Source organism: Callorhinchus milii, unplaced genomic scaffold (assembly GCF_018977255.1).
Source record: "Callorhinchus milii isolate IMCB2004 unplaced genomic scaffold, IMCB_Cmil_1.0 Scaffold5, whole genome shotgun sequence".
In the NCBI taxonomy this organism is placed as follows: Eukaryota; Metazoa; Chordata; class Chondrichthyes; order Chimaeriformes; family Callorhinchidae; genus Callorhinchus; species Callorhinchus milii.
The window spans coordinates 8,179,164-8,197,258 of NW_024704746.1; the positions used below are offsets into that span (position 1 = coordinate 8,179,164).

General features: G+C 45.7%; 1 protein-coding gene across 1 annotated transcript in view; it reads left to right on the forward strand.

The window, feature by feature from the left end:
* The first annotated feature begins 5,078 nt into the window (after positions 1-5,078).
* The window catches only part of soat1 (sterol O-acyltransferase 1), a 34,004-nt gene continuing 20,987 nt past the window's right edge, over positions 5,079-18,095 (forward strand). The window contains 2 exon segments of the mRNA XM_042335822.1: positions 5,079-5,121; positions 6,881-7,029. Coding sequence (XP_042191756.1) covers positions 6,909-7,029 — 121 coding nt within the window. The 5' untranslated portion in view covers positions 5,079-5,121; positions 6,881-6,908.

The window sequence follows — 18,095 nt, forward strand, 5'->3', positions numbered from 1 at the left end:
GCCGCTAGAGGGCCTCGTGTCACCACAGTGGTTGTGATATTGAGTCTCTGTTTAATCTGTCTGGTGTCCACTGTGAGTGCCAGCAAACAGCTAAGATAGCATTTAAAAACAGAACATTTTATACTGTGCTTAAATATTGCTGGAAGCGAATTGCATTGCGGGCCACTAACACAATAGCTCCTGATTTCGGACTTCTCCTCATTTGCAATACAACACCATTTATATGCAATGGCACCTTTATTACATTGGGAGATCAATCCCAAAGTGCATTCGCAGTGTTAGGTGGGCTCCCAAGCTGAGGGGTGGTGGTCGAAGACGAGGTGGGGAGGTGGAAAGATGACCGAAAGCGTGGTCAAAGAGCTACATTTGCAGCTTGTTAAATACTATCTAAAATCTGTTAAATAATAATGATAATCCTTGCATTTCATACAGCGTCTTATCATGTTGTTGAGCCATCTCAAAGAGAATCACAGGATACACTGTAAAGTAGATTGTGCATTTAGAAGTCGAAATATGGCAGCCAACAGCAGTATCCCACAAACGATCGTAGATTGAGGGATCAACTTCTTTTTCTTTTTGGAGGGATTATTATTACCTCCAGAAAGCGATCCGCCAATCAGTTCCTGAGTTCCTACTTACTGCTAGGTAACCAGAGGCAAGTGGAGTAAGGAAACTTGCCTTAGGTTTGCCTAGATATTTTTATTAAAGAGCAGTCCCACATGGGACTCTTGTTTATTCACCTAATGGTTATTTGTGGGACTTTTCTGTGCGCAAAATTGCTTTGTCTACATTTGCCTATACATACAAAGTCACCACACTCAACCAACATGACCCTTGTGAGAAAATATTGCGAGAGACTCAGAAACGCTTGCGTACGGCGAGGCTTCAATACTGTGTGACTTCTTTTTTACACAGGAAGCAGCAATATTTTGTACAAATCTCATTTGTATTTTGAGGCTCCCTGGTTCAGTCAGGTTAATTTTGAGGTTCAAAATTTTTATTTTGCCCATTTGCTTTTGAGATGAACCTTTGTACCCCACTATTTGCGCTATTTCTCCTGCTGAACTTGATGACTTATAGACCCAAAGCAGACTCCTGAATTGCTTTCTCAAACCACCTCATGCTTGAAGCTGGCAAATAATAATAATAATAATAATCCTTGCATTTGATATAGCGCTTTTCACGTCGGGAGGACGTCCCAAAGTGCTTCACAGAGCACACTGTAAAGTGAATTGACTGTATATTTGTGGGCGAACGCGGCAGCCAATTGCGCACAGCAATGTCCCACAAGCAGTCGTAGATTGAAAATGACCAATTTATTATTGTTTTTGGTTTTGGGGGATTATTATTAGGCGTGTGGAGTAAGGAAACTTGCCCAAGGTTTCGTCCTGCCTGGAATTGAACTCAGGTGCTCTAACCACTGAGCTACAGGACTTCTCTATCCGGTCTGCTCAATACAGTAGACTTTTGAATAGTCCAATACCTGAAATAACATTGCACCACAACCCAAAATTTATGCGCTGTGCATCCATCTAATCCATTTTGCCTACAAAGGTTACACTTTTGAGGTGTTGCAAATATACAAAAGAGGCAAGCCTTGCCTTGCCTTGCGTCATACCTGATGGAGGTGAAAGGCATCCGTATGCAGGTCAAGCTTTAGGAATGCAGAAGCAGCAAATCCTGCTCAAGAGGATCAGCTGACACCTCAGCGTTCTCACACACCCACACAGTGGTTTAGTTTTCCAACTAACACCCAGTTTCCAGTGTTCGCTTTTCTGAAGGAACAGAGCATGTTTTGGGTACTCTTTGTTTGACATTGCTGTGCACAAATTGACTGCCACATTCGCCCACAAAATACAGGATCACTACACTTTACAATACATGTCAGCTTGGCTCAGTGGTAGCACTCCCACCTCTGAGTCGGAAGGTTGTGGGTTCAAGCCCCACGTTTGGGATTGGAATCACATAGTCTAAACTGACATTTCAATACAGTGCTGGGGATGTATTGCATTGTTGAGGAGCCGTCCTTCAGATGAGGCATTAAACTGTCCTGTCTGCTTGTTCAGGTGGGCATGAAAGATTCCACAGCACTATTTGAAAAGAGAAGGGAGTTTCTCCTGGCGTTCTGGCCAACAATCCCCTAAATAAAGTTAGTCACTCACTCCACGTCTCTTTGTGGGACATTACTACGGTTTGTGGGACACCTACACAACGTGAAAGGTGCTTATAAGTGTCCAGCGCCTTGGGACGTCCTCCCGACGTGAAAGGCGCTATACAAATGTAATCTTGTTGCTGTTGTTGTAAATTGTATTGTATTCTCATCCTCACTTTTAAAGCCCTCCCTGCTTCTTTGACTTACTAAATCCTTACCAACCTGTCCGCTCCCTATGCTCGGCGAGCACGGGTCTATTTTGTTACTCCCACCCTGCCAGCTCCACCATCGGTGGTCGGGCTCAGCCATTCTGCCACCACCCTCTGGAACACTATCCCTGAGTCTCTTCCCCTCTCTTGCCTTCTTCAAGCCCTTCCTTCTTGACCATGTCTTCAGTCATTCTCCCACCCCCACTTGCTGTGCTTGGAAAAATCAACGATTGATTGTAAGTGTGTAGTTGTTGTGATAAAGTCAAGGACGAGTTGCTTATTGTTAAATCAGTACAGTTTATCAGTCACGACACAAGATATTCCATATTAAAAGACAGAATGCATCCATTGTTTGAACTTTAAGACATTTCTTGGAAGGTCAAACATTGTTAGGCTGATTCTACTGAGGGGTTCTCGTGCTGGTTGGTGATAATTTATGGATAGTGTGTACTTCATGCCCCCTAATGGTACAATTTGAGTGTTGTCAAACTCATTGTGTGTAGGGAATCATATCAGCAGGAGTTGACGACCTTTAATTGTTTACACAATGGGATGCAACCTGCGAATGGAGTCTGACTCATAATCCGCTTCTCATTATAAGTGAAATGCTTTTATTCAGAAGAAAGCGTCCCTTCATGTGTGATTACGTGAGAGCAAAGCTATCCCATAGTGGTTAGCGTGCTCACCTTGCAAGCGAGAGGACCCGGGTTCGATTCCCAGGTGGGGTAAAACTTTAGGCAAGTTTCCTTACTGTACACGCCACTGTTTACCTAACAGTAAATCAAGACCCAGTTGTTAGTCGATTGGTGGATTGCTTTTCTGGGCATTATAGTCCCTTCAAAATAAAAACTACTAATAATGATTTGGTCACTCAATCCACGACTGTTTGTGGGATACTGCATGGCTGCCGTGTTTCGCCCACAAAATATACTGTCAATTCTCTTTGCAGTAAATCTTGTGAAGCGCTTTGAGACATCTCAAAGACATGGTAAGGCCCTATGCCAAATGCAAGAATTAGTATTATGTGAGGGTGAAACCACTGAGAATACTGAATCAAGCACAGAGGGCAGTAAGGTAAATTCCTCACAAACCCTGCAGATGTGAGAGAGTTGTAGATGTCAGATGACATGTTAAATCAAGGTCCCACCTGCCTGCACCCTGCTACTGAATTCGGAGAGTATTAGGCACAGGTTGGCAAGAGGTTTTGGAACCCCAGAGTGTGCGTTCGGGAAACTGCTGGAGTCTAACCAGCTAAAATTGCATAGCTTACCATTGATAACGCTGTCTGCCAAGCTTTCCCGCTGCTTGTCCAGCTAGGACCACCCTACCCGTTAGTGCTTTGACTTGCAGGGTTAATGGGAGCTGAATGGAAAGCATCTCTGCCCCCAGTGATTGGTGTGCCTTTACAAGTCCTGCCGATGAGCCAGGCTCTCTGGGCTGTCATCAACACTGCGCTGAAGTACAGCATACCTGCCTGGCTCAGGAACTGGTCTTCCGAGACCGCCACAGGGGATTGAATCGATTCCGACATTCCGTTGCCAAGCATGTCATCTTGGAATGAGTTCATTCAGGAAGAGCAGCAATGTCCTACAAAGAGAATGAGATGATTAATAATAAATAATAATCCTCACATTTGATATAGCGCCTTTCATATCGGGAGAACATCTTAAAACACTTTATGGGATAAAGCGTAGCGACTGTTTTTTGCAGGTAAACACTGCGCTATTATTATTAATAAACAGATATCTCATTTAGAATGCAATCAAGTGTTTAAAATGATAAAGGGGCTTTATATTATATCAACTTTACAATATATTCTGTGAAGCGCTTTGAGACGTCTCAGTGGTGTGATAAGGCGCTAAATCAAATGCAGGGATTATTACCCTTCCTGGAATACATTGTTGCAGGTCAACTTTGGTCACACCTCTCCCTCTGCTCTCTCCTCGAGCCCCTGCCGTCTGGTTTTCGTCCTGCCCACAGCGCAGAGACAGCGCTTGTCAAAGTCACAAACAACGTCCTATCCATCTGTGACCAGGGCTCCCTCTGCCTTCTTGCCCTCCTGGATCTCTCTGCCGCGTTCGGCACAGTCAACCACTTCCATCCTCCTCCGCTGCCTCTCCTCCCTTACGGTCACCTGCACCCCCCCACCCCAGCCCCCCCCCACCCCCCCCAGCTCGGAGACAGGCTCCACCACTGTTCAACGCTCTCCTGCCTGGTACGACCCGGGAGGATGTCTCCAGGCGACAAGGTCCAACGTCCGTGTGTAACTTGTGCAGACGAACCCGTGTGGCAAAATTAAGAAATAAAAACTCAAGCGCGTGCGAACGACACCTCCGCGGAGGCTTAGAAACGGCCTTTGTTATCCCACACAAATATATTACCAGCCTCTCAACTGCAGTGTGTGTGTGTGTGTGTGCGTGGGGGGGTGGGGGGGGGGGGGGGGGGGAGAGGAGGGGGTAAATCTCCAAATGCAGTAGAGGACATAAAATAAATATTTGGGAAATGAATTCGCTTTCGGCGCTGATGCAATTTTTCCTCCTTTTTTTTCCCTTTTGTTTTGCTGTTGGATCCTTCTTGTTCCTCCCACACTCCCCCCACATGGACCGTGAGGTCACCACCAGCCATGTGCCCACAGCGCTGTGCTCGGGGTTACCAGCGATCAGAGACCCCCCCCCCCCCCCTCACCATGGCCCGGACTGCGCCTGCGCAGCGCCCTCGGTATCCAGTGCCGAGCGGAGCGGCTTCACTGTAACCGCGGAGGTGAGTGAGTGAGTGAGTGAGTGGGGAGCGGAGACTGAGCAAACCCGGGGGGCGAGGGGAGAGGGGGGGCGAGGGGAGAGGGGGGGGCGAGGGGAGAGGGGGGGGCGAGGGGAGAGGGGGAGAGGGGGGGGCAAGGGGAGGGGGGGGCAAGGGGAGAGGGGGGGGCGAGGGGAGAGGGGGGGACCAAGGGAGAGGGGGGGCGAGGGGAGAGGGGGGGACCAGGGGAGAGGGGGGGGCGAGGGGAGAGGGGGGGGCGAGGGGAGAGGGGGGGGGCGAGGGGAGAGGGGGGAAAGCAAAGGGGAGAGGGGAGGCAAGGGGAGAGGGGGGGCAAGGGGAGAGGGGGGAAAGCAAAGGGGAGAGGGGGGGCAAGGGGAGAGGGGGAAACAAGGGGAGAGGGGGAAAGCAAGGGGAGAGGGGGGAAAGCAAAGGGGAGAGGGGGGCAAGGGGAGAGGGGGGAAACAAGGGGAGAGGGGGGAACAAGGGGAGAGGGGGGAAACAAGGGGAGAGGGGGGAAAGCAAGGGGAGAGGGGGGAAACGAGGGGAGAGGGGGGAAAGCAAGGGGAGAGGGGGGAAAGCAAAGGAGAGAGGAGGGAAACAAGGGGAGGGGGGAAAGCAAAGGGGAGAGGGGGGAAACAAGGGGAGAGGGGGGAAACAAGGGGAGAGGGGGGAAACAAGGGGAGAGGGGGGAAACAAGGGGAGAGGGGGGAAACAAGGGGAGAGGGGGAAAGCAAAGGGGAGAGGGGGGAAAGCAAGGGGGTAAAGCAAGGGGAGAGGGGGGTAAAGCAAGGGGAGAGGGTGGGAAGAAAAGGGGGAGGGGGTCAAGGAGAGAGGGGGGGCAAGGGGAGAGGGGGGTAAAGCAAGGGGAGAGGGTTGGAAGAAAAGGGGGAGGGGGTCAAGGAGAGAGGAGGGCAAGGGGAAAGGGGGGAAAGCAAGGGGAGAGGGGGGTAAATAATAATAATAATAATCCTTGCATTTGATATAGCGCTTTTCACGTCGGGAGGACGTCCCAAAGCGCTTCTAAAGTGAATTGACTGTATATTTGTGGGCGAACGCGGCAGCCAATTGCGCACAGCAATGTCCCACAAACAGTCGTAGATTGAAAATGACCAATTTATTATTGTTTTTGGTTTTGGAGGGATTATTATTAGGCTCTGTGTGGAGTAAGGAAACTTGCCCAAGGTTTCACCCTGCCGGGAATTGAACTCAGCAAGGGGAGAAGGGGGGGAAAGCAAGGGGAGAGGGGGGGTAAAGCAAGGGGAGAGGGGGTTAAAGCAAGGGGAGAGGGGGTAAAGCAAGGCAAGAAGGGGGTAAAGCAAGGGGAGAGGGGGGTAAAGCAAGGCGAGAAGGGGGTAAAGCAAGGGGAGAGGGGGGTAAAGTTAATTGACTGTATATTTTGTGGGAGAAACGCGACTGCCAATTGCACACAGCAGTGTCCCACAAAAAATCGGGGATTGAGTGAACCATATTGTTATTATTTTATTTAATTTCTTCTCCCCTTTTATTTATTTACTTTTTTGAAGCGATTAATGCCCCCGGAAAAGCGATCCGACAATCGACTAACAACTGGGTTCTGATTTGCTACTCGGTAAACCGAGCCATGTGGAGTAAGGAAACCTGCCTAAGGTTTCTCCCTGCTCGAAAATTGAACCCAGGTTCTCTCGCTTGTAAGGCGAGTGCTCTAACCAATACATGACAGGACTCCACAAAGTTTATAATCAATACAAATATATATTAATAAATTGCTAAACTGTTTTTTCAGCACTCATTGCCCGGCCTTCCTGAACCGAATGGCGAGTGAAACGGGGAAGGCACTGAGGAACCGGCGTGTGACAGCCAAACTGGTGGATGAAGATGGTTCGAGAGGGTCGGAGAGACAGGAGGATGGACATCCCCGTCCTGTCAGCAATGGTGAGTCCATCGACCTCTACCTACCCACTTTTCTTCAATAATGGCCGAAACATAACGCTTTGGTAGTTGAGCTTCAAATTAGTCCTTTGGCAGGTTGTGCGTCTCAGGTGAAAGACAAGGGCATGAATTGAATGAAGCAAGAGTGGAAAGAAAGCTACTTCTCTTCTGAAGGTTGAAGGAGGTCCGAGTAACAGATTAAGGTCACGTAGAGGTGTATACTATCTATGAAGCTCCTCTGACAAGAGTGTGTCAACCTGGGTGGAGGGAAGGTGGCGGATCTGAAGAGGGTGGGGAAAGATGACCAAATATGTGGTCAAAGAGTTAAGTCTTAAAAGTAAGGAGGGATGGAGTGGAGTGAGTTGGAGGGATTCCCAGGATGGGGCGAGTTGGAGGGATTCTGGGATGGAGTTCCAGAGAGAAGAGACAGAATGTTTGAAAGTGACGCCCACCGATGGTGGGGTGGATCAGGTAGGGGACATGAAACAGGCTGGTATTTGCGGAGAAAGGAAGCGGCTGGGTAGTTGGGTCGTGGGAGGTCGCAAAGGTAGGGCGCAATAAGTGCTGATTGTGGTGTCTGTCTTCTTGGCAGTGATGCCTTTGAGCATCAAACCAGTCACTTGAATAGTCTTGCTTTCAAATTGGGTAATTCAGACTTTTCCAGAACCTTATCCCTCAACCGTGACCACTTTGTTGTGCGGGGTGGACCCTTTGAAGATCACAGTGAGTCTTTTGTTCACAATGATGTAAGTCACACTCAGTGATTTATATTTATTAATTCTACAGCTGGAACTTCATTCCTCCACCGCACCACCAAAACATGTGGACAGAAGTTGTTTAATCTTTCAAACACTATTCGCTCCTAAATGCTTTCTTTGTGGTTTGATCAGGAAATCTTTCTTTTTCAAATTCTCTTTCTCACCTCCCTTCTCGCCATTTTCAGTCTGCATCACGTGACTGCGTAACTGAAAACTGCAAAATGTATTTTATCGTAAAATTCAAAGCAAGTTGCTTTTCTGTATGCTTTGGCTTCTTCAAAATGAGCTATTCTCGTACCTGCACGTGACTTGCGAATGGGACTTTGAGCTCATATAATCTTGGCTGGGTCTACAACCACTTTTCAGCTGTGTATTTACATCAGTTAAGGTTGTAAGAAGTAAATCCATATAATTCAGGGTTTTGTAAGAGTAGAATTTCTATCTTGTGTTGAGAAATCAGTATGACTGGTAACCGATTGTGTGAGAGACAGGGCTCTATCTTAACCTGTTTTCCCATGAGAGGAGCAGTTGTATTTGACCTGTGCGGAAACTTGCTAGTCTGTTCACAGTATTTTTCCATTTTAGGCTTCTCATTTACCTCTTGAGCAGTGTATCTTGGAACTTTGTTCAGGAAAGTCAGGGAAAAACGCACATTCTCCATTTTATTTATATGACTTTAGGTGTCAGCCTGACTCAGTAGGTAGCACTTTTAATTTGGAGTCAAAACAACCACAAATTGCATTTATAAAGCTCCTTTCATGTGGGGAGCATGTCTCAAGATGCTGGACAGTGAAGGGTTTGCACCCTGGGATTGGAATTGTGAGGACTTGAGGGCAAGATGGGTGGAGTTGGGAGTGTAACTGAAGGGATGGCCAAAGAAGAAGGTCAGTGAGGCCAGTCATGAGGTAGTGAGCAGTAATGAGTAATGGGAATCCTGGCTGATTCCCTGGTCACACAGAGATATGGAGTAGTGTAGGGAGTAGTGTCCCAAAATACTGCTCTGGAGGGAATCAACAAACTCAGCGCAGAACATGATTTGAACTTGTGACTTCTGTGTGATCTTATTCAGTGTCAATCTCTTATCATTTTAATCTGTTGGCACCAGTAAATGCATTATAATTGGCAGTAAGCAAATTTGAAAATGTTCCATTTTTCCTTTGAGCTACCCACTTCCCACGCACTCTCTTCTCCTGGGTCAGAGAACTTCTGTGGGGCTAAGTTGAATACTTGACAAGTAGCAAATAATAATACCTGCATTCAATACATAGTGCCCATTCACCTCGAAAAGCTTCACAATATTGAATGTAGTAACTGTGTACCTGTAGGCAAACTTAGCTAAATGTACACAACAAAGTCCTGCAAACAGCACTAAGGTGAATGACTACTTCATCAGTAAGTAATCTGCTCAGCAGCCTAGATGGTGCCTTTTGGACCTTAGTTAAGTTCTGCAAGGAATTTCCTCATATCCTGTGGGTTTTGATTGAAAATAGGCAAGCTTTGAAGTGTTACTGCCTTGTGTTTGCATGTATCGTTTTCACCGCAGTGGATCAGGAACATTCTCTCTTTGGCCTTGGCTTGTGACATTTGGTGAGTACTGTCATTTGTGGAGTCCTATAGTGCAGTGGTTAGCGTGCTTGCCTGACAAGCGAGAGGGCCCAGTTTTGATTCCCGGGCAGGGTGAAATCATAAGCAAGTTTCTTTACTTCACACACCTCGGTTTATCTAGCAGTAAGTGGGAGTCGTAGTTGTTAGTTGATTGACAGATCACTTTCCCGGGGTAATAAAATAAATTCTGCTCACTCAATCTCCTGTTTGTGGGACACTGCAGTGCGCAATTTGCTGCCATGTTTTGCCCACAAAATACAGTCAATCCACTTTACAGTTTATCCTGTGAAGTGCTTTGAAATGTCTCAACAACGTGTTAAGGCAGTATATTAAATTCAAGGATTATTATTAAATGACAGAAGCCTGATTTACAGTTTCACTGAGTTGAAGAAGATTTCATTAGATTTTAATCAAAATCTGACCTGGTAAAAGTAGGGGGGGGGAGGAGAACAATGAAAAGGGGAAATCTCCAATCCAGATCTTGTTGGAAATGGGCTGTAGGTGGGAAAGAGAAAGATGCGTTCATTCTCTTTGGGTCTCTCACCTCCCCTCAGAACCTGAAACATTAATGTAAGTTTCTCTTTTAAATAATCCTTGCATTTGATATAGCGCTTTTCACGTCTTCTAGACGTCCCAAAGCGCTTCACAGAATATACTGTAAAGTGAATTGACTGTATATTTGTGGGTGAACGCGGCAGCCAATTGCGCACAGCAATGTCCCACAAACAGTCGTAGATTGAAAATGACCAATTTATTATTGTTTTTTGGAGGGATTATTATTTTATTTGCTGATTGACTGCTGTGCATTTCTAGTGTTTCTGGTCCCCAGTGTCACCGGCAGCTTCTGCTATCTCACTCACACTTGACAAAACAATTCTGTAAAAGTTGTTAAGCGGAGGCCCCGGGTGAGGGGGAGGGAGACAATTAGCCAATTTAGTTGCTGTGCGCAATTGGCTGCCGCGTTCGCCCACAAATATGCAGTCAATTCACTTTACAGTGTGTTCTGTGAAGCGCTTTGGGACATCCTCCTGCCGTGAAAAGCGCTATATCAAATGCAAGGATTATTATTATTATTAGTGAACGTAGGCCCTGGCCAAGAAATGCGGCTGTGAGTTAATGTAATTATAACAATAATCCTTGTGCTTCACCATAAATAATGTGAAGAGCTTCATTGTAGTTGCTGTTAAGTGTAATGACTGTATATTTGAGGGCACAGCAAATTCCCTCAAAGAGCTGAGAGGTGAATGACCCATTGTCGGTCCGGACACTGGGAGAAACTTCCTTGCCTGTACATCTTTTTATAAGCCTGCTTCTCAATCCATAACATGCAAATTCTCTGGGGCCGCACTAACCTGACCTTGTCCAGGGGTCGGTCAGCTGCTGCATCACAGCGAGCTACTTTCATTTCCAGAATAAATTCCCCATTTGTATAAAGGATTTAGTTCACCTACTTTTCAAAATTAATTCCTTATTAAAGCTCATTCCACATCTATTGATCCAACCCAGGTCGCCACTTGTGGTAAATAATAATAATCCTTGCATTTCATATAGCGCTAATCGACTAACCCGGTTGTTACTCGATTGCTGGATCGCTTTTCCGAGACTAATAATTCCTTCAAAAAAATGTAATAATAATAATAAATTGGTCACTTCAGTCATGACTGTTTGTGGGACACTGCTGTGCACAATTGACTGCCATGTTTCACCCACAAAATATACATCAATTCACTTTACAGTGTATTCTGTGAAGCGTTTTGAGACGTCTCGAAGACGTGATAAGGCGCTATACCAAATGCAAGGATTATATTATCACATTGTCGAGATATTTCAAAACGATTTGCAAGATATACCGCAAAGTGGATGGACTGTGTATTTTGTGGGCGAATGCGACAGCCAGTCTGCACACAGCAAAGTCATGGAGTGAGTGACTGATTTTATTTTGGGGGATTGTTGACCACGACACTCGGAGAGACTCCCTTCTCTTTTCAAATCGTGGTTTAGGATCTTAAACTGTCTGCCGGTTCAGGTGGACGTTAAACATCTCATCTTATACAGTTTGTCTGCAACTTGGCGTTTGCATAAGTCCTATTAAATGCTATGGTCCCGACTGATATGAGGTATGTGAGTTTTACTGTATAAGCCACTCTTTCAGGAAACAAAGTTACCTTTTTTAATACTGTTGCTACATCCGTAAGTAATTATGTATCAGTTTCATTGATGAGTGAATTTCACTTGACCAGGGAATGTTATGCTCGGACCTGAGTTTCAGGAAATTGATTGGAACAATTCTGCAAAGCTTTGTGTGTCAGCTCGCATAATCATTCATCCAGAATTTTTTTATGCCAGAGCAATCACGCTGCACAAAAGTGATCAAGTGTCTGTATTACCAGAGGGCACAACATTTTAAGATTGGATTGAAAGAAATGGTAAAACAATGTAGTCTATCAAGCTCTTACCCAGAGCATATCGTCCGTCCTCTCTTTGATATTGGAGTCCTGTTATTGATATTGGTCAGAGCACTCGCCTCACAAGCGAGAGGACCCGGGTTTGATTCCCGGGCAGGACAAACCTTCGGCAAGTTTCTTTTCTCCATTCGTCTCTGTTTAACTAGCAGTACATAGGAAATCTGTTGTTAGTCAAATGGTGGGTTGTTTTTTCAGGGGTAATAATATCTCCAAAAACAAACAACAATTTTTGGTCACTCAATCCATGACTGTTTGTGGGATACTGCTATAATAATCCTTACATTTGATATAGTGCTTTTCACGTTTTCTCGACGTCTCAAAGTGCTTCACAGAATAGACTGTAAAGTGAATTGACCATATATTTGTGGGCGAAATACTGCTATGCGCAATTGGCTGCCAGGTTTCGCCCACAGAATATACAGGCAATTCACTTTACAGTATATTCTATGAAGCGCTTTGAGATGTTTCAACGATAGAATAAGGCCCTCAATCAATTGCAAAGCTTATTATTATATTGTACCCATGAGCTAACTCCTCCTGCACTTGATGCAGCTCCTGTAATGCCTACAGGAGGAGAGCTGATGGCATTGTTGGGATTGGCAGGGATGAGTTAATGAGGCTGTCAGTGGAAAGGGAAATCAAAGGGTTTAGTTGAAGCGACAAACTGCCAAATTACCTTTGGTCAATATTTTTTATCTCTGCTGTCAGCTCAACAACTCCTGAGCAATTCTGTGACCCCACTGTTTGCTGTTCCAAGACAAGCGCTCAATAACTCAACAGAAATACCAAAATGGTAAAAACATCAAAAACAACAACTTGCATTTATGGAGCCGCTTTCATTCAGGATAGCATCTCAAAGCTTTGCACAGTGTTTGGGTGCCAGGCAAAAGAAGAAGAGGGAGATGACCATAGATGCAGTTGAAGAGGTAATAATGTTAATAATAATACTTGCATTTGATATAGAGCCTTAGTCTTCGAGATGGCTCCCAAGTGCTTCACAGAATATACTGTAAAGTATATTAAGCGGGCAAAACGAGGTAGATCTTACGGTGTGATTTAAGGATGGATGAAATGATAGTGAGGTGAAGGGGTCGAGGCAGGTGTACTGCCTTAAGGCACAGCCATTGATGGTGACATGGAGGGATGGGGGGATCCCCAGGAGGCCTGTGATAGCTGAGTGAATGGGTTGGTTAGAGGGGCCTGAGCAGGTCAGAGATGTGGAGAAGTGTTAGGCTGTGAAGGCATTTGAAGGTGAGGCTGAGGATCTTGAAATCGATCCTTTTCGGAGAAATTATCAGAATTAATCTTAAAATGATTTTCCACAAGGTGCTAACAGTGAGATGTCCTCTCTTTAATGTGTTGGGGTCTCAGTTTCTATCAATGATAGTGAATGAGAAATGAACTGGTCCACTGGGCTCTGTGTTTAGCTAGAATACTAGGAAGTAAATTGTTTTTCTTGAATGAATTGCAACAAAAAAGCTTTTGGCATGAACTCTCTGTCATTCCACTTGACGCATTTGGTGTGTCGGTATGAGTGCCCTATTGGAAAACATATTTAACCAATATATTTCAATGTGCCAATATGCTGCAAGGTTCTCTGGCACAAGTATAGTTTTTGTGAAGTGAACTGAGATGTTTCAACTGCTTGAAAAGATACTTCTATCGTGAGTCATAGAATCCTGTAGCATATTGGTTAGAGCACTCGCCTCGCAAGGGAGAGGACCCAGGTTCGATTCCCAGGCAAGGCAAAACCTTAGGCAAGTTTCCTTACCCCGCATGCCTCTGTTTACCTAGCATTAAGTAGGAACTCTGTTGTTTTTCAATTGACGGATCACTTTCCGGGGGTAATAATTCCTTTTTTAAAAAAATTGGGTCACTCAATCCATGATTGTTTGTGGGACATTGCTGTGCGCAATTAGCTGCAGTGTTTCGCCCACAAATCCAGTCAATCCACTTTCAGTATATTCTGTGAGGTGCTTTGAGATGACGGCTTGACATGGTGCTATATGAAACACTCTTATTATTATTTATCAAAAACAAACATTATTATCATTATTGTGCATTATTCTTAATTCATTCCCTAGCTTACTGCCACTGAACCCTGCATCAGTGTTCTGCCCCAATGTGACAGCCGAGCAGCCCTCTGTGGTAATGGTTTGGAAGGGCTTCTGGGTGCTTTTCACAGCTATGTTGACATAGTATAAAAATACATTGGGTTCACGAGTGTTCTGCTGGTGTTGACTGTTAGTGCTCAGTACTGTTTGTCCATTGCTGGCATTGTGAACCGTGTGTTTGCATAGAAGTATAGAGTGTAGGTAAAACTGAAGCCTTAGACCTCTCTCTTTCCAACCCCCCCTCCCCTCCCTGTTTATATTTGTCCAATACAAACATTTACTTGCTCTTTCCCTGGTTAAATATTTTTGATGTTGATGCGCTGAGAGTAACTGTAGCCATTATGCCAGAGAATCTTATAGTGTATGAAAGTAAACTTAACTTATTGTTTGGTGACCTACGGGTGGGGGTGAGGGGAGATATAAATGGAGAAAAATTCAGAACAGTAAAGTCAGAATAGTTTGCCCCCCAAAAAAGTCGCTTCACCTTACAGTGAAAGACGCTATAACCAAATGTGAGGACAAATCATAACAACGATTAATAATTGATGCAACCCCGCAATTGCACTGGAGGGTCAGCCTAAGTCTGTAAGTTCAAAGTCCCAACGTGTGGTTTGCACCCTCTGACTTAGAGGTGAGAGTGCTACCATCTGAGACTGGCTGACACCAGAAAGGTCAACTCCCATCCTGCCTACCTACCCGCCTGTACCCTCCGTTCCTCTGGCTCCGGTCTGCTCCACATCCCCCGCCCCAACCGCCCTACCATCGGTGGCCGGGCCTTCAGCCTCTCAGCCCCTAGGCTCTGGAACTTTATCCCCCAGTGCCTTCGCCGCCTCCTCCCTTTCCTCCTTCAAGGCGGTCTCAAGACCTTTCTCTTTGACCGTGCCTTCAGCTCCCCTCTTGACTCTCTACCCCCTCCTCGCTCCCTCCCTTCCCTCCCCCTGACCATTTCCCCCCAATGCTCGGGTCCTGACCCAACTGTACAGCGCCTTGGGACGTCCTCCCGACGTGAAAGGCGCTCTATAAATGGAATCTTGTTGTTGTTGTTGTTGTTGTTGCTGGCTCGTTTCTGGTCATGGACTGGGGAGCATCGGGGAAAATCTGGATAAACAATGCACCACCTTACTGCATGTAAAACACATGCCTGAGGGAGGGATGGTTGTAACTCCATTAGGCAACTCGAAGCCTGCATCTCCACACTCACCCGGCACACTTGCCCCCTCATTTATATGACGCCCTTTACATCATCTTCAGAAGAAGAGAAAATTGGTTGAAATAACGCACCCTACTCTGTTGTGTTGCAGCCCTGCAACTGGGCTGTATCCCGAGAGCTGTACGTTTGCTGTGGACAAAAGCCAAAAGCATAATTTTTTNAATGTTTGTAGAATTTTGTTTTTNCCAAAACAAATGTGATTTTTGAGATTATCCTACGATTGGAAGATTCAGTCTGTACCAAATTTATGAAACTGGTGCCAAATTATCATTGAACACATGTAGTAAGAAGCACAATGGAAGGTAAAGTGGGCTTGTAAATTTTAAAAGTGTTTTTGCTTGGCAGCGTAATACATGAGGTTCAAAGACTGGACATGCATTGATTCATAATATTCCTTGCATTTGATGTAGCACATTATTTCCTTAACATTATGCAGTGCTTTACGGGGTTTACTATAACATATAGTGACTATGTACCTCTTGGTATATGTGGTTGCCAATTTGAGCACAGCAATGTTCCACTCACAGTCATGACCAATTTGCTGGCCAGGACACCAGGAAACACTTCCTACTCTTTTCAAATAGTATGTTGCAATGTCTCATGACCGATGTCTTTCATGATCTTTCTTTCATCACCGAGCTTAGCTTGTGTTGACGATAATGTTGGCTAAAGTTGAGAGTTCTTTTCCTCTCTCGGCTGTTATAACTGAATGTTTATTTGGTGAGATACTATTTTTCTGAGAACTAAACTGGAGTTTCCAGTTTCTCTGCCGTCAATTGTATTCCATTCTCATTAAGGTCAAACAAAGCCAGCTGCCTGTGTTCTCCCCAAATCTGAGCAAAGGTGGTGGGAAAGGAATTTCAACACCATAAATGGCAAAACTTGGATTTATATAGCGCCCTCTACGCCGGACAGCGTCTCAGAGCGCCTCACAGTAACTGATCCCGGGGCCAAGCCAGGAGGAGGGGGAGGAAGGTGACCAAAGGCACTGTCGAAAAAAAAGATCTTCAGCCGAGACCTGTAAATAGGAAAAGAGGGAGCGAAGGGAAAGAGGAAGGGAGTTCCAGAGCCTCATGGCATAGTGGCTGAAAGCACGGCCACTGAGGGTGGAGCGGAGGACTTGGGGGACAAGGAGGAGGCCAGACTCGGTGGAACGAAGGCAACGGGCACTGTTGTGAGGAGAGAGGAGGTCAGAGAGGTAGGGAGGTGCAGAGGAATGGATGGATTTGAAAACAAGTCCCGAGGCGCTGGGCAATCAGTGTTTTGGACCCAAGCTGGGGGTCGGAATTGGGAAGGGTGGAGGGCAAGGGGTGGGGGGGAAAGGAAGGTGATCAAAGACATGGTCGAAGTGGAGGGACTTGAGACAGGTCTTGAAGGAGGCAAGGGAGGGGGCGAGGGACTGCGGGATGGAGTTTCAGAGGGTGGGGTCAGAATGGATGAAGTCCAGTGGTGGGGCGGGGGACGTGAAGCAGGCCAAAGCCCACTGAGCAGAGGGAGCAGACAAGTTGGTAGAGGGCTAGGGGTCGCAGAGGTAGGGGGGAGCAAGGCTATGGATGGCTTTGAAGGTGAGAACCAGGATCTTGAACTGTATCCTCTGTGTGATGGGAAGCCAATGGAGTCGGGCGTGGGGTTGATAGGGTCACGGAGCCTGATGCTGGAGAGGACACAGGCTGCAAAGTACTGGATGATGTGCAGCCTCTGGAGGGAAGAGTTCACTTCTCTGTCTTCAAGACATGCCTTCAAACGACCCTCTTCGACTTCGCCTATGTTGACCTCCCTTCTGCTCAGCATCTGCCCCAAGACTATAAAGCACTTTGAGAATAGAATGGCACAATGCAAATTGATGCCGTAATTATACTTTGAGCATCCTATCACGAAGGTAACCTGGAAACTGCACCCCACCCTGTCACCAACATCCATTATTGTACAATTGGGTGGAGTTATAAACAGCGTACATCTTACATAAGGGCACTCGACTTTGGGTCAGAAAATTGTGGGTGGAAGCCCCATGTTGCTTATTGTTTGGGCTGATACTGCAGTACAGTACTGGGAAAGCACTGTTATTTGGGTGTGCAGGTGAGACATGAAACCATTTCAATCTTCAGGTGGATGTTAAAACTACCATGGCTCTATTAGAAAAGGGAGTATCCCCCACTGTCCTGACCAACAGTCCTCCACATTAATTAGCCGTTCACTATAGGCATTTGTGGGACTTTGCTGCGTGCAACATGGGTGCTGGATTTACGTACAAAAAAGGCACTACACAAGACAGTAATTACTGTCAAGTATTTTGAGATAATTTCAGCATTGTAGGCACAATAAAAACATTTTCATCTTAGTCATGATTTATATTTAGTTTTTTAAAGCTGTTATAGAATTACAGTTTATTATTACAATTGGAAACCGTTTTCTTTTTATTGTGTTTTATAGCAAGGTCTTGGGTGGATTATGTCCACTCCTGGCACTGCATTGGAGTGTGAACTTAGACTATAAGATTCGAAGTCCCAACATAAGGCTTGAATCCACAACCTGCCTGACACATAGTTGAATGATTTAAGTAAGATATGCGTAGGAGGCAGGATTAGGGGACTCAACATACTACAATTATGGAATTGTCTGGGGTGGAGTGAACTCAATCGTACTTAACTTTCAATGTATTAATGGTTGTATTTGCCTGAATCTTCATGTTGATCTGGGCACAGCGCTTATTGGGCGTTCCTCTTTTGCCAGAAACAAATTGTTGTGCAGTTTGAATAAGTGTTGATGTTGTGAAATAAACAGTGAATGATTTTCTCCCCACCTGGATCCATCAGTGGTGAGAGGGCACAACCTTAAAATTAGAGAAAAATGTTTGGAGAGTGAGATGAGGAAGAGTTTCTTCTGACAGAGAGTGATACATATGGAGTCCTGTAACGTA